Genomic DNA, 15531 nt, shown 5'->3' on the forward strand with positions numbered 1-15531 from the left:
GAATGCATAACAGCAATTGAAACAGTTGTCATAATTTGGCTGTAAACATGATGGAGTTTGAGAATTCCTCAAACTAGGAGCAGATGATATGTACTTGAGTTTACTGTGTTATATAACAGGATCTCAGAATCTGCTAATGTGAAGCCCAAGGTGCTAGGATACTTAACCAATTTTTTTTCTTTCTTTTTTTAATAACTTAGGTGAAATGTGCACAGTACTGGCCAACGAAAGAAGAGGATGTTATGACATTTAGTGAAACAGGTTTCCGTGTGAGGCTAGTATCTGAAGACGTCAAATCCTATTACACAGTACATCTACTTCAGTTAGAAAATATCAACGTAAGCTTTTCCCAGCCTGTATATCTCACATTCCTAGCCTTAAATACATAATGAAAACCGTTAAGCATACTATCACTGCAGGTTTGATCGAGCTTTTACACTAAACATTTTAATGCATTTTGTTTCTGATAATGTTGAAGATGTAAGTGTGGCATATAAGCAAGTGAGCAAACGTCAGTCTATGTGTTAGGAGATAACGCCTTCAGCATTTTTCTGTACTTCTGTTTTCCATTTGACAGTACCTTAGCATGCTGAATTGTAATTGATGGTAGCGGTGATCCTAAGAGGAGCTGTTAGAAATACCCTAGAAGGAGGAACCTAGGATTTGAAGTTTCTGATTTCTTTTGACTATCAGAAATAATACTCAGTAATTACTGGATTTTTAATGGGACTGTAATTTACCACATAATTTCAGTCCAGCTAACTAAGTTTGGGGGTTGGGGGGGAATTACCACCTGTAGATAGGTAACTTTATCTCCTCTTGCTTACCTCCCCTTTTGCTCCACAGGACCAACCATCCTTTTCTCTTAAAAATTAAGCACTTTGACAATTTAATCAAGTTAAGCACAAAAAAATTGTTCCTGGCCTGAGCTTGGGTTGGAATTTGCTGCTTCTGTTTCAGAGCTGAAGACAGGATTGAAGAGCTTGTCTGTTTGTTCCAGCTATGTCTTGTAAGATATTCTCTCTCCCTATAAACCTTGCCTTATATTAATTGAAAGTGATCGTATGGCAAGTTTTATTCAAGGTTGTCTTGTCAGTGGATTTGGGAAAGGAAAGCTTGAAGATATCTTTTTGCATGTTGTTTTATACAACTAAATCTTGACACATTTGATCGAAATTATTTGAATTTATAGTAACCACTAATGGTACTTTGAAATAAGTACCATTCGTTTGTTAATCTGAAACCTCCCTCACGAGATCAACATGATAAAACTTGGCATGTTGTTCCTTGATCTATTCGATGTACAAAGATCTTTATGCAGTTCTGTCCTCCTGAGTTGGAGCATTTCTGTCTAGTTGTTGGTTTATTAACAGCAAAGGCTAAGAAAAGAGGAGTAGTGCTTGCAAGATAGCATCTGAGAAAGAGTAACTCTCCTTTTTGGAAAGGTGAGACGAGTTTTCCTAATTGTCAAAAAGGCTTTTTTGTGGAATTGTTTGGCTGACATTGGCCTGTAATCTTGGACTTCCTATTTTTAAAGGATACAATTTTCATGATAAATGACATAACATTAGTTGGAAAATGCAAAAATCACATGAGGAAGGGCACAGCTTATACTGTAGGCGATGTTTTGATTTAAAGCTATTCAGCACTTAAATTTCTGGGTTTACTTTGGACTGTTAATGCAGGCCCATCAGTGTTGTATAGACATTCTTCTGTGTCATTTAACTCACTGTTACAAATACTTGGCAAATGTATTTTACTGAATTTTTATTTTAATACCCTGGTGCTCCTATAAAGCTCCATGAATATTAATTCCAAATAATATTTTGTATATAAAGCAGCTAGAAGAAACAGAACATACTCGGTTACTCAAACAGGAAAAATGCATAGTTCCCAGAATAACACCGCAAATGTTAAGTGAAGCCTTTTGTAAAAATTTGATAAGTTTTCAGTAAAAACTAGTGGGAATCCAGTATTTGCAGTGGCTTGAAATGTGAGCTTAACTATGTTTATGCAACTTACTCTGGAGGGTGCTTTTGTGGGGACGGAATAGTAAACCATTTAGCCACTTGATGCCTGGAATATAAGATGAGTCACAAATAAAAATCTGCTCTGAGTTCCAAGAATACTTAAGAAATTTTACTATTTCCATGAAAATACAGAGAGCTGAAATTGTCTTTACAATATAGCCATTATGATCTCAAGTAATTTGTTTGTGTTACTACAGCAGATCTCTCTAATAGACAAGCAAAATAAATATGTATGAAAACGTGTTTTATGTTCTTACCACTGAAACCAAACCTCTGACTATATATGTTTTTTTATTTACTTCTTCTTAAAGAGCAGTTAGAAATAGAGGTGGGCTCGGGGGTGGTGTTTGTTTTTTAGGATTAGGTCATGACATTTGGCAGTTAGATTTGTTTAGATCTGTTCTAGGCAAATGTTTGTTTCTGCTGTTGTGGCTGGGATTGACCAAAAACTTAGAGATTGTTTATTGATGTTTTTCCAAAAGTTTTGAAAATATTTTAATGTGCTTTGTTTTGCTTGTGATCGTTGCAGAGCTTTCTTATTTTTTGCTTGAGCTGGTCTGTGTTTTTAGAATATAGAAGGGCAGCTTCTAATTCCTACCGTGGTGTGCTGCGTGTCCTCCATCGCTTTGTTTGTGTCAGGTGCCTGCTGAAAGTTAACCACTGCTTTCTGCTGTGAGTGTTCAGAGTCGCAACTCTCCTTGAGAAAAGACCGAACGTGAAGGCATCTGCAAACCCTTCCCGATGTTGGAAGATAGGGACAGAAGAAAATACTGTGCTTTTATTAAAAATCTGTAATTGTTTACTCGAGAGACTACTGCCTGTCTGCAACTTGAAGTAAAGTCTCCAAGGGTACTGGAGAACGTGATAGGTGGTTTTGAGAGCCTTGTTTAAAATCTGTAAAATCATCTTAGTGGATAGAGTGACTAAGGTTGGTGACTGTCATATTCTGGGCGAATCGTTAGGTGTTCATAGCTAATTTCTGTAAGGTTCCACCTTGTATTGAATATGTTATTTTATTTATTACTCCTTTTAGCTTTCCTTGTGACAAGTGTATCTCATGGTATTCAGAGAGAGAAAACCTGTATTTCCAGTAACTTCTGGTGTGGTAGCCAGGTAGTGTGGAGAAGGATGCAGTGTGATTTGCCCGCTGGGTATAGCATACCGAATGCTGGTGAGCAAAAAGGGACTGGGAATACAGGGGAGCTATGGAAGAGCAGTTTTCCCTCAGTATTTGAGGGAAACTGGAGATGGGCTGGGTGTGGAAATGAAGCAGTGGAAAGGAAGCAAAATTGCTAGTGGAACCTAGATGGAAGAGTCTCAGGCTGGATTCCTAGAAATAGGAGCAAATACGAGTACAGCTGAAGAGGTTTGCAAAGACAGTTGCTGGAAGAGAAAGGACTGGAAGATGTAAACGACATTTGTTGCAACACTGGTGGTAGGAGACCTTAGAGGAAGGTCTGTTGTAATAAATTCCGGATGGAATCGTGAGTCTTCTGCAAATAGCAAACATTTGGAGGAAAAAAAAAGAAGTAGCAAAATGGATTCTCAACACAGCACAAAGCCTCTGTGTGTCTGTTGCTGTCAGGTGGAGGTGACATAAGACTGCTTTGTGTGCTTTTTGCACCAGCACTGGCTGGTGCTTCCTGGTTCACCCCCAGGATCAGTGTAGTTCAAGAAGATGATAAGCTTAGAATTGCTGATGATTTCATTTCCGATGTCCAAAACTTTAAATGTACTGAGAAGGCATTTTGCTTCTGGAGCAATCTGATGGTGTGCATGTGTATATACACATAAAATCAGAAATTCCTTCAAAGCACAGTAGCAATTATATATAATTTTTGCTGTTGTGGCTGTATATGTGTAATTGTTACAGTGGCTTGAGGGAATTTCTGAAACATGGCATACACTTGCTTTTAAACTTGCGGGGAGTTTTCATACCATTTTCACAAATTGCAGGAGGGATTACTTCTGCTTCTCATGACCACAGAAAGAAGACTGAGATGTTAGGAAAAATATTGCTGCCTAACAAGAAAGGAGAACCCAGACTCTTGCATGTCAAAGAGTTTTGCAGATTTTAATGGACATAACTATTAATCATATTGAGTTGCAGGCTATGTACTAGTTACTGAAAAACAGAATGTTTGTAAGGAATATTTGGCTCCATTGTCCTGTTACTATTTTTATATACGTTTTCAAAATTATTTTGCCAGGCTTTCTAATGAAGAAACAGAAAACATTGCGGTAAAAGTTGATTAAGATTTTGAATGTCAGTGCTTAGCTCATTACCCCCAGAGGATGCCTTCTCATTTTTATATGATCAAATTAATTGTTAATACACTTGAGGCTTGAGTGAGAAGTACAGGACCACCGATGGGTTGTAGGTGTATTTTTATTCCTTCGTATGTTAGACCATTGCAATAGCCTGTAAACTATGAAGTCGTCTTGTAAGGTGTGTGTGAAATTTGTCAGACTGGTGTTTTCTGTCTTCACCTACCTGACACTGAAGGCATCAACTTCTCTGAGCATTTTCATAGTATTTCATTCCTTTTCATGCTCTCAGGTGACTGAACAACCCGAAGTTGTTCTGAGATATTTGTACCCTTCTTGTTTTGGACGATTTGACACTAACTGTAAAAAGATTGCGATAAGGCTCATTGTGTTGCAAGTTCATCTGATTGTATTATATCATTTTTCTGCTCGAGTCCTTGTGTAGATGTTTGCTTGTATTTTGATGTTGCTGCTAGTGTTGCCAGCAGTCAGTGGAGAACCTGCACAGTGTGGTGATAACTTTCCAAGTTAACCGGTTTTAGCAGTGCTAGTTATTTGCTGTAAGCTTATCTCAGTATTTCGTGAAATTTTCTCTGGAATGGTTTGACACTGACTGAAGCTGTCTGTTTTAATACTGTCCCATAATTTTTCTAGGAGTTCTTCAAGTAGCTGGTCTTACGGAATAAATCTTGCAAGAATATGTTGTAGTTACTGTAGATAAGCTGGTCCTCAGTTGTTAAGCAGAAAAGCATCCTCTGCATAGAAGAATTTATCCTATTTATATATCTATAAAATTTATACTGCTTGTCTGAATCTTGAAGCCCAGCTTTTTTCTTTAAAATAATATCTGGCTTCTTGATAACATTTTAAATAAAACTGGTTGTTCCTGAAATCGAATTTCTGTTGGTCAACAGTTGTGAAGCTTCAGCAAGCCAAACCTTCTCTCACTAGAGTCTTGCACGAATTCATGTAAGTGATACCTGCGGTGCAAGCTAGCCACATCGCCTAGTAACGGGGGAGTTCTCTAAGCAAGAATGGTGCAGATATTCGCATAAAGACAGGATTTCAGTTGTACAGCTTGACTGCCAAGCACCACTTGAAAGAGTTTTTCTGTGTGAGAGAAGATGTGGGAGGTTTGAAATAGTCAAATGGGATTTGGCTGTACTGCAAGTTCAAAGAACACCAGCCAGTTTCAGTGCTCTGAAATCGGAATTGCAAAGGAAGATGAAGAGACTAGATATTTTTAAATGAGCTGAAGCGGAGGAAAATCATGGAAGGGATAAAGCTTTTTTTTTTTTTAAAAAAAAAAGGGGTAAAAAAAAAAAAAGTAATTCTGTGGGCTAGAGCTGTATGAGATGTACAGCAGCAGTTATATCATTCCTTTAGGTACACCTGTTCTCAGATTAGTAGTGTATGTGCAGGGTGATGCTTGGGCATGTGCATGAAGCACTACGGGTTTTTTGTTTTGTTTAAGGATGAGGATACATCTAGTGCTTGTTACAGTCTAGGATTAAAAAAAAAACAAACACACAGATCACCTGTATTTTTAACAGACAAGTGATGGTTTTGTCATCTTGAGGTATAAGGGAGGCTTCCTATTTAAAAATCTTGGCGGGGGGAATATTAATTACCACTTAAAGGATCATCTAGATTCAGAAGAAACAACTTTAAATTTCTCTTTACCTAATACATATGTTTACCTCCTCTCCCTGGTTTTCCTTTCTTTTGTTTGTAAATCAATGAATTATTTTTCTTAGAAATGGAGGAAATTGCTTAGCATGTTGCCTTCTTTAGGATTTTATAATTTCCAGACTTCTTACAAAGAATATACCTCCTTTGTGATGCTTAAAAAAATCAGTCATTTCAGTTCATAAGTGAGTTAACTCACTACTTGGAAAATTAGATACAGAAGACCAGTAATATGATCTCAGCAAAAAACACAAACTTTTAAAATACTTTGCTTCAGACAAGTAAGAAAGGGAAATCGCCACTGTATTTATACAATTTAGGAGGCTTTGGTAGATTTTTTTCCCTTTGAAATCTCACTGTACCAAATAAGATGGTTCAGACTCTGTTGTCCATGTTAAGCTCTTAGCCAAAAGATGAAATATTCCTGCAAAATGTGCATTTGAGAATGACTGAAGTCATGCCAATGTTCCCTGTTTGAAATTATATTCAGTCTTGCAGCATCAGGCATCGAAGGCAAAAGACAAAATGTGAGACCATTTTCTTACTGTGGTTAACTATGAATTGAATAATTTTAGTTTCACAAAGGATTTTCATAAGTTGTCCCTTACAAGAAATTAAAACAGGCCGAGCAGGAGATGAACTGTAGAACTTACTTGAATTGCATAGATATATTTTGTTGGTGCTGAAAAAGAAAACTGGATTTTCTGAATATCCTGACATTTTAAATCTACTTCTGTTTCAAATTTGTGGAGGTTTGTGTAGGTTCAAATCTGTGGAAAACCAGGTGAAATGGAGGGATGGTAAAAATAACGAAACCTTTCTAAAATTCATGAACTAAACTGGTGATCAAATTGTCTCAAAATTGCTGTAAAAACAAAAGAAGGGAGGCGAGGAGTAGCACTGAACAGCAGTTCTGAAGTGAGTTCTGTACAGATATGATCCAAATTTGTGATCAGAGCTTTTCAGGATACGTGCAGACTCTCTTACTGTCATTTCATTACTTGCACTTAGTTGGTCATGTTCACAGAGAGAGGGGAAAACATTGCGTTGTGTTAAAATCTGTATTTCCTTACACCCGGTGAATGCTTCAAGCTGGGTCTAGCAGCCTGGGCACTACAGGCCTTTGCCACAAAGCTTCCTGCTCCTGCTACTCTGTGGCATCGCTAGTATAAAGGAGATGCTGATACTCTGATACCTCTTGGTATTAAAACTTGCTCTGAACAGGAGCGGAGAGTGCTTACAATGCTGATGGGTATTTTTTCAGTCCTGTCAATGCTAGCAGCCTCGTAACTTGCTATCAGTCATTAAGCTGCATTAATGGCTGAAAAAGGGGTATTTGGGGGCAAGCAGTAAAGCAAACAAAATATAACACTGGAAGTCTGAGAAGAGGAAAAAATGTTTGGTAATAATTGCAAAGGGGAAAAACTACTAACGTGGATGAAGAGCTGCTTCAAATTGCACTGTTGGGTGTCCTCCAACAGCAAGATAGTGGGTTGTTTGTCTACGCGGGAGGTTTGAAATAGAGAGTAGCTATTGATTTGGATTGGGGAAATGTGTGCTAACTAAACAAACATTGAGTACTCTCCAGTTGCATTGTTTATTTGTTTTCACTTCTAGAGTGGTGAGTCCAGGATGATATCTCATTTTCATTATACTACATGGCCAGATTTTGGAGTTCCTGAGTCCCCAGCTTCATTCCTCAACTTCCTTTTTAAAGTCAGAGAATCTGGCTCACTAAGTCCTGAGCATGGACCTGCAGTAGTTCACTGTAGTGCAGGGATAGGACGATCCGGCACGTTTTCATTAGTAGACACTTGTCTTGTTCTGGTAAGTGATCAGTTGTTTTCTGTTACCACTTCCCTTCTCCTGACACCCTGTCTTTCTACCCCATGTGGGCTTTTCGGTTGGAAGGCTTTAGAAGCGCTTAAGTTAATGACGCATCAGTGAAAACTTCAGTTAAGGCATCACACTTCTTTTTTCTTCACGTTTTAATAGCTTAAAAACACAAGTCTTGAAATACATTTACAAATCCATCTTGAAGAACTTTACACATTTTCACAGCTTCCTGGAAAGTAAATAGGAAGCACTCTTTTACGTGAGATGTGAATAGAACAGGTTGAGATTTTTTCTTTTAGATACGAATTTAGGATTGTGAACTGTGTAATCAGTAATCGCTCTTAATTTGAGCGCATTATAAATGATAAATAGTTATTTAACATGTATTTAAGGTTTTGTTGGATTTTTAAATTCTAGATTCTGACTTTGTTTATGCTTGTTAATACTGAGAAGTATAACATGGGGTTAAACCAGATAGGATTTCATTAGATTAGAGGAATGGAGCACTTGTCATTTGAGGACAGGGTGAGAGAACTGGACCTGTTTTAGCTTGGAAAAGAGAAGACTGAGGGGAAACCTCATCAGTGCATATAAATATCTGAGGGGAGGGTGTCAAGGATGGAGCCAGTCTCCTTTCAGTTGTGCCCAGCGAGAGGATGAGGGGCAATGGGCACAAACTGAAGCACAGGAGGTTCCGGCTGACTATGAGAGGGCACTTCTTTATGGTGAGGGGGACAGAGCACTGGGACAGGTTGCCCAGAGAGGTTGTGGAGTCTCCTTCTCTGGAGATACTCGGATCCCGCCTGGATGCCATTTCGCACAACGTGCTCTAGATGATCCTGCTCGGCAGGGGGGTTGGACTCGATGATCTTCAGAGGTCCCTTCCAACCTCAGCCATTCTGTGATTTAAGTTATGAAACAGTCATCTTATGTTTTGGGTGGGCCCTCTCAATTTATTTATTATTTTTCTGCAGATTTTCTTTCTTTCCTCTGTTCATAAAAAACATACATGTGTATTTTGATGCAAATACACTTTAATATTAAAAGAACTCAAGTGAATCTTGCAACAAGCACAGGTATGCAGTTAAAAATGCCCCATGAATGTGAATGAATCTCTAATTCAAGCAACACACATTTTTCCCCCATACTAATGGGGGGAAAATGTGTGTTGCTTGAATTAGAGAATCTGCTTTAAATAAGGAAACCTCTGCTCCATTCATTCCAAATTGCCATTCTATTCAGGAGCAATAGGAAATACTGCTTTATGGTTCTTATTGTGACACTCCTGTTTTGAAGTACAAATGCATGTGTGAATAAAATAAGGCATATCTAAATTTCTAAGACTTGATATTAGGGTACTGATTTATTTGGTTAATACATGATCATAGATTTGTTCATTATAAGCTTTCGTTAATAGTTTACTTTTTTGGTTTACTTTTTTTTTCCCGTGAAAACAGTTTAGAAATTTGGAGATGTTAATTTCTTACGTAACTAATAGAAACATAATGTGAAGAAATATATATTTTTTAATTTGTGATTCATTTTTTACTTGTAATTATTTTTTGTATGTTGTTTGTCTTTATCCATACCTGTGACACTTTCAATATAACCTTCTTTACAGATGGAAAAAAAGGACCCGTTTTCTGTAGATGTTAAGAAGGTATTACTGGATATGAGAAAATACCGAATGGGACTTATTCAGACACCGGATCAGCTAAGGTTTTCATATATGGCTGTAATAGAAGGAGCAAAGTTTATAATGGGGGATTCAACTATACAGGTAAATATTTATTTCCATGTGTTCAAGCATAAAGAGTAGAATTTCAACAGTAGCTAAAAAATGAGCTCCGAACTGTTTTAAAACAAGCATTCTGTGGGACTTAAATAAACTGCCTTTGTCAATAGATGCCTTGAAGGAATTAGAGGTATATCTGATTAGCCTTTTCTAGCTGCTAAACTCTTAATCCTATGTAATTGTCTCCTCTGAGATAAAATACAAAAATAGCTTGTTATGCTAATTTTAAAAGGGTTAAATCAATATCTTCGATATTATAAAGCAAAAGCAACGCTCAGTATTGCTTGGAAGAGGTAGTAAAGATCTCTGCTGTATTTCTTGATCCTTGCTATAAGTTTATCTAACAGCAAAAATGCCTGATGCTACAGGTAAGTTTTATTAGTAAAGTTTATTTTTTGTATCCTTCACAACTTGTGTTAGAGTTAGTAGAATGTAGCTGAATATAATGAGCTTCAGGGCAGAGATAACCGTATCTCACTGGTACATTGGTGTCGTTTGTGATACTTACAATGGCTACAGCTGCTTTAAATGTCTGGTGCTGGGGTGGAAGGGAGGACCAGAAGGATAGGTTGTGTAACTTAATTCTGCTTTCATACGCTAGGGTTTTTTTTAATTATTTTGCTGATTTGTTAAAATCATGAATGAAGCAGATAAGCTGAAACACGTTTCCTCTTCTGTGGTTCAAACACTGCTAACCAACACCTAGGGAGTTTGCTGCTGGTGTGAACACCTGCACCAAGTGCCTAGGCACTGCATGATTCATCTTAACGTGTACAGTAATTTAACCTCCTTACTTTCTGGAGCATTCTTTCTGGTGGTAATATTTTTTTTTTGCTTTGTCTATTAAAAAGCTGTGCTTCAAATTGAGCAGCTCCGGTTCCCACAATTATCCATGTAGATTGCAGGATTTCTGGTTTCTGGATACAAGGAAGCATTGTCAACTCAGAATGCTGCTCGTCGAGTTCAAATGTGTTATTTGTTTGCACTAAGAGCACACTTCAGGCACATTTCTTTACTTGTGGAGGTTTTTGTTTTGTGTTCTCTGATGGTTCAGGTGACCTTTCCTAAGCCAATGTTTTTTGCAACATAGTTGTCCTGGTGCTTTTCAGGGCATCAGGGTCATATGTAGAAAATCAATACTTGTTTCACCCAAGTTGGCAGTAATTCCAGGAGCGTTTCTTCATTCAAGGTCAGCTAGATCACTTTTTCACCCATGGAGAACTGTTGCACCGTCCAGAGTGTGAGAGGTGTTCCCTTCTCTGCTAACGACGGGGCGAGTGTGAAGTCGTAGCAGGCTTTGCTACCAGGCTGCTTCTAGCACTGCCCGTATGTTCAGCTCTGACACTTCCATGTTTTTTGGTAAACTCTGCAGGCAAGCACAATGCACGCTTGAACCTTCACTTGCTTAAAGTGGCTGCAACTGCAGTATTTGTATCAGGGTAGGAGACTCTTCCTCTCATTTAGAAGGGATCAACACTGGCCAAGTTTGCCCAGGGGTGTGTGTTGGTGTGATGGTGGCATGGTTCTGTAGCTGAAACAATGACTTCCTTCTCAATTGTACTGCAGCATGTAAAATAAGGGAGGTGGAACAAGATTGGAGTTTTCATTTCTGTAAAATTCCATCTCATAATAAAGATAAAATAATACTGTTTCAACAGCATAGTAAAATAACTTGTCGCTCTTTCAGGAAAAAATGTGTTGAAATGAGTAGTCTATGGAAAATGAATTTGTGGCTTTGAAGGGATAAAGAAGGTTTAATTGCTTAGATCCATAGATGTGTTTTGCAGATAGAGAACAGTAACACTACAGCTTTGTACTGAAATTTGTGAACAACAAGCACAGTTTTCAGGACTCACCTGATCCGGTCAACTGACTGTCTTACCATGCCTTTCCTTTCTCTCCATTCATTCCAAGAGTTAATACAGGCCCTAAAACTTAGCTCTCTTACACAGACATTTAGGTTATAATTTTGAGGGCGACTGTCTCTGTTTCAGGTCTTCCTGTGTGCTTGTTACCCAATATTTAATCAGTATTTGTCTTAGCCAGTAAGTCTCTTATTGACAAAACCATGTCTTTGGAAAAGGCTTTTTCTGTGGCAGTAAGATGAATCTGCACTGTGGATTTCCATAAGATGTTAATGTCTGTTTTTTCACATCAGCCTCTGAGCTTGTTCAGGTTAGTCCAGCAATCTTGAATTCATTCCACAGGCAAGAATCTAACACGAGTTTTTTTTGAATAGTCAACTTACAATTCATCTTTCTAATCATAGACACTTAAAAGCAACTAATTTTTGTTTCTGAAGTATTCAGTGTCCTTATTAGCTGGCTGATTTGTGTGAGAAGAGCACTGGTTAGTTTTGGGGGCAACTTTTTTTCGTTCCTGTTACATTCTGTTACCTGCAGGTTTTCTTCTGTGTAAAATTTTCCTTATGCAAGAAAGTCTTCAGACTAGTCATCGCTGGGACAATTACCCATTAGGAAAAAGATGTAGTAGGACAGTTACTACTGTCTACTACTCATCTTTTATTTTTCCTTCCATCTCATTTCAGACTACTTTTCAAAAAAAAAAAAAAAAGTGATTTCTTTTGTTATGAGGCGGTATATCTTCTGGGAAGTGGACATAAAATGCATCAACTAGTAGATTGCAACTTTGGAGTAAATAACCCTAGATTTTATTTTTTTTTTTTTGTAGAGACTGTGAATTTCTCCAATTTTCACTTCTTAGAATCACAGAATGGTTTGGGTTGGAAGGGATCTTAAAGACCATCTGGCTCCAGCCCCCCTGCCATGGGCAGGGACACCTCCCACCAGACCAGGCTGCCCAGGGCCCCATCCAGCCTGGCCTTGAACACCTCCAGGGATGGGGCATCCACAGCTTCTCTGGGCAGCCTGTGCCAGTGCCTCACCACCCTCTGAGTGAAGAATTCCTTCCTTATATCTAATCCAAATCTTTTAGTTTAAAGCCATTCCCCCTTGTCCTATCACTACACTCCCTGACAAAGAGTCCCTCCCCAGCTGTCCTGTAGGCCCCCTTTAGGCACTGGAGGGCCACTATAAGGTCTCCCCGGAGCCTTCTCTTCTCCAGGCTGAACAACCCCAAGTCCCTCAGCCTCTCTTTGTAGGGGAGGTGTTCCAGCCGTCTGATCATCCTCGTGGCCCTCCTCTGGACTTGCTCTAATAGGTCCATGTCCTTCTTGTGCTGGGGGCCCTAGAGCTGAACGCAGTTTTTAGACACAAATGCCAATTGTGTTTTGGAGCCATGAAAGGTAACAGCACAGCGTAAGCATACAGGGGAGAGTAAGATGGAATAAAAGTGCTGAGCAGCGCAGGACCGGAGAAGTTTATTCCTCATCTTGGAGCTATTGTAGACAGTATAAACTCCAAAGTTAGTGGCCCACATCTTCATTCTTGAGAAATACAAAGAGGGACCATTGAGGAATACAGCGGAGGCAGTTTGCTAGAGGTCCAGCTCAAGAAGCAAAGGGTCTGGAAAAAAGATGAAGAAATGGTGAATGGTAGAGTTACAACATGGCAGATGCAGTATAGAGAACTTGGTTGGAGCTTCCTGCTTAACTCCTTACCAAGAGCTTTCAGGACAGGATGGGCAGAAGCTCTTCTTCACTCTTAAAACAAAGGACCCCAGATAAAGAGTGTGTGATTACAGAATTAGGATGGTGTGGAACACTAGGAGTACACAAACTGTAGTGAAGGCTGTGGTGTGAAGCTTCCCATGGGTAGTCATGTCATGTACTGGTCCTCCACTTACTGTAAAAGGAGCTTTTCAAATGTAATGTCTGTGGTTTGAATGGTTTCTTGAACCTAGCCAGAAGTTTCTGAGATAGTAAAGCTGGACGTTGGTGGAAGGGAAATCCATGAATTAAGAAGTGGTGCTGTACTAGTGCCTTTTTGCTATTGGTACCATATAGCAGTTGTAAAAGATGGAAAAAAAAATCCAAACAAAAGCTGTTATACTAAAATACAAACAATGAAAAGGGAAGATATTTGAGCTCCTCTTAGGATTTTGGTAATGTTTGGTGATCACATCTAAGAAGGACACACTAGAATGTTTAGATTTCAGCAAGTCTTAGGAAACTGCAAAATCTTTCCCTTGTCTTATGTCTAGGACTCTTCTTAAGAACTCTTTTCATTGTATTTTTTTTCCTGTCCATAGTAAAAGGCATGTCACTACTATTGTCATTTTCAGTGTAGTTTTGCTATACCAGTCCCACTGTTCCTTGGCTTCCCCATCTCTTTGGAAAAAGTTTCCTTGGACCTTTTGAGCATTGTAGGAATTGGTTTGGGTGGCCATTTATCTAATGAGAGCTGCCTTGCCTCTAAAGACGTGATGTGAACCTCTCTGAAAAGGTTGTCTAGCAATTCTTTTTTTTCTTCTTGATCTGATAGCTCCCTTCATCTACCTCTTTGTTCAAGATGTCTTCCCACAGAATAGTCACTGAATGCCCTCATTGTTAGGGGAATGTTTGAAATATATTCTCCTTGTTTGCAGAAACGGTGGAAGGAGCTCTCTAAGGAGGACCAAGCACCAAGTTCTGAGCAGTCTCCTCCACACCCAGCGAAAATAACCACAGAGAAGTACAACGGGAACAGCATAGGCCTGGAGAGCAAAGATCAAACGGAGAAAAATACTGACCTGCCCTCTAAAGTTCAAGATATCACAGGTGGAAACGTTGAAAGGTAGGTGAAATGAAGAAATAGTTCAGGAGGCAGAGACACTCTTGAGAGGCTGAATTATTGTCTGCTTTTCTGATCTTAAGAAAACTTCATTATCTTCTATTTCCTAGAGGGAAAGGACAGGTGGTATTTGACAGTCTTATTTATTTTTCTAATAGAACTTAATATATGATAAAGCTTTATTGTGTAAAGGTCAAGAGAAGGAAAAACAAATGTCTCCAATTGAAGCAGCTAAATCTCATGCTTGAAAGCATTTTCATACAGACTGTCTGAATTCCATTGCACATGTGAATTAGGTCTAAAAATGTCCAACATAATTTGATACTAACATTTAAATACTATACCAGGTTACCTTCGGAAAAATATATGATACTTCAGAAGCATGAAGGCTTTTATTACCTACCATTTCTGATGTAGTGGTTGAAATGGTGTTGTGGAAGCCATACGTCACCCTGCATTCATGTTATATTCCTGCCATCGATAGAATTCTGTGGTCTGGCGCTGGCACCTGACTTGGTCTCTCTGTCAAGTTAGCCTGTGTCACGCGCACCAATGCCTCAACTCCTGGGCTTGCTTTAGCCAAGGTCCCTGTGCACAGCTGCACTAGGAACTGCCGTCTGGATTGCTTTGGGCACCGTGTCACTGGGGTCTGCCTGCGTTACCGCGGGCTGTTGGTACACGGCCAGAGACCGGGACTGGACTGTGCAGAGCTGTACAAGCACAGGAAGGAACAGTGCCTGTTCCAGACGGGCTGCAGATGTTCAGTGTAGAAAGAGTGAAGTTCAGAAATAACAGATGGCTTGCTGACTTCTATGTCTTTTATCAGTGTTTTGAGAGAGAAAGTTGTTTTGTACGTGTCTGAAAGCCGCTCACAAGCACAGAGAGGGGTTATGGGTGTGTGTGGTATGTGAGTGCTAGGACGGGGACGATCAGAGGCTTTTCCTTGTGGCAGATCCATGCTTTTTTAGGGATGGTGAGGATGCTTCTGGAGACAGGAATCACAAGAAGGCCCTGGTAGTGTAACAGCACGCAACTGATTTCTGTTTAGCTCACTTGGGATTTGGTTGACAAGCTAAGACGAGCACCATGAAATCTGCATGTAAACGTGAGTAGGTTAGGGTCAGTATATCACTGAGCTTACTGTGAGCTCTGTAGTGGAGGCACACACTTAAATGCCTACATTTAATACCCTACATCGCACATACCTGCAGCGGGCACTGAT

At 39.2% G+C, this 15531-nt stretch overlaps 1 protein-coding gene across 2 annotated transcripts in view; it reads left to right on the forward strand.

The window, feature by feature from the left end:
• Nucleotides 1–15531, forward strand: part of PTPN2 (protein tyrosine phosphatase non-receptor type 2) — a 33129-nt gene that overhangs the window by 12284 nt on the left and 5314 nt on the right. For both annotated transcript variants that reach the window (XM_040549957.1, XM_040549955.1), the window contains exons 5-8: nt 201–338; nt 7605–7814; nt 9445–9603; nt 14125–14312. In XM_040549957.1, coding sequence (XP_040405891.1) covers nt 201–338; nt 7605–7814; nt 9445–9603; nt 14125–14312 — 695 coding nt within the window. The remainder of the gene's footprint in view (nt 1–200; nt 339–7604; nt 7815–9444; nt 9604–14124; nt 14313–15531) is intronic.

This window comes from Cygnus olor, chromosome 2 (genome assembly GCF_009769625.2).
Source record: "Cygnus olor isolate bCygOlo1 chromosome 2, bCygOlo1.pri.v2, whole genome shotgun sequence".
Lineage (NCBI taxonomy): Eukaryota > Metazoa > Chordata > Aves > Anseriformes > Anatidae > Cygnus > Cygnus olor.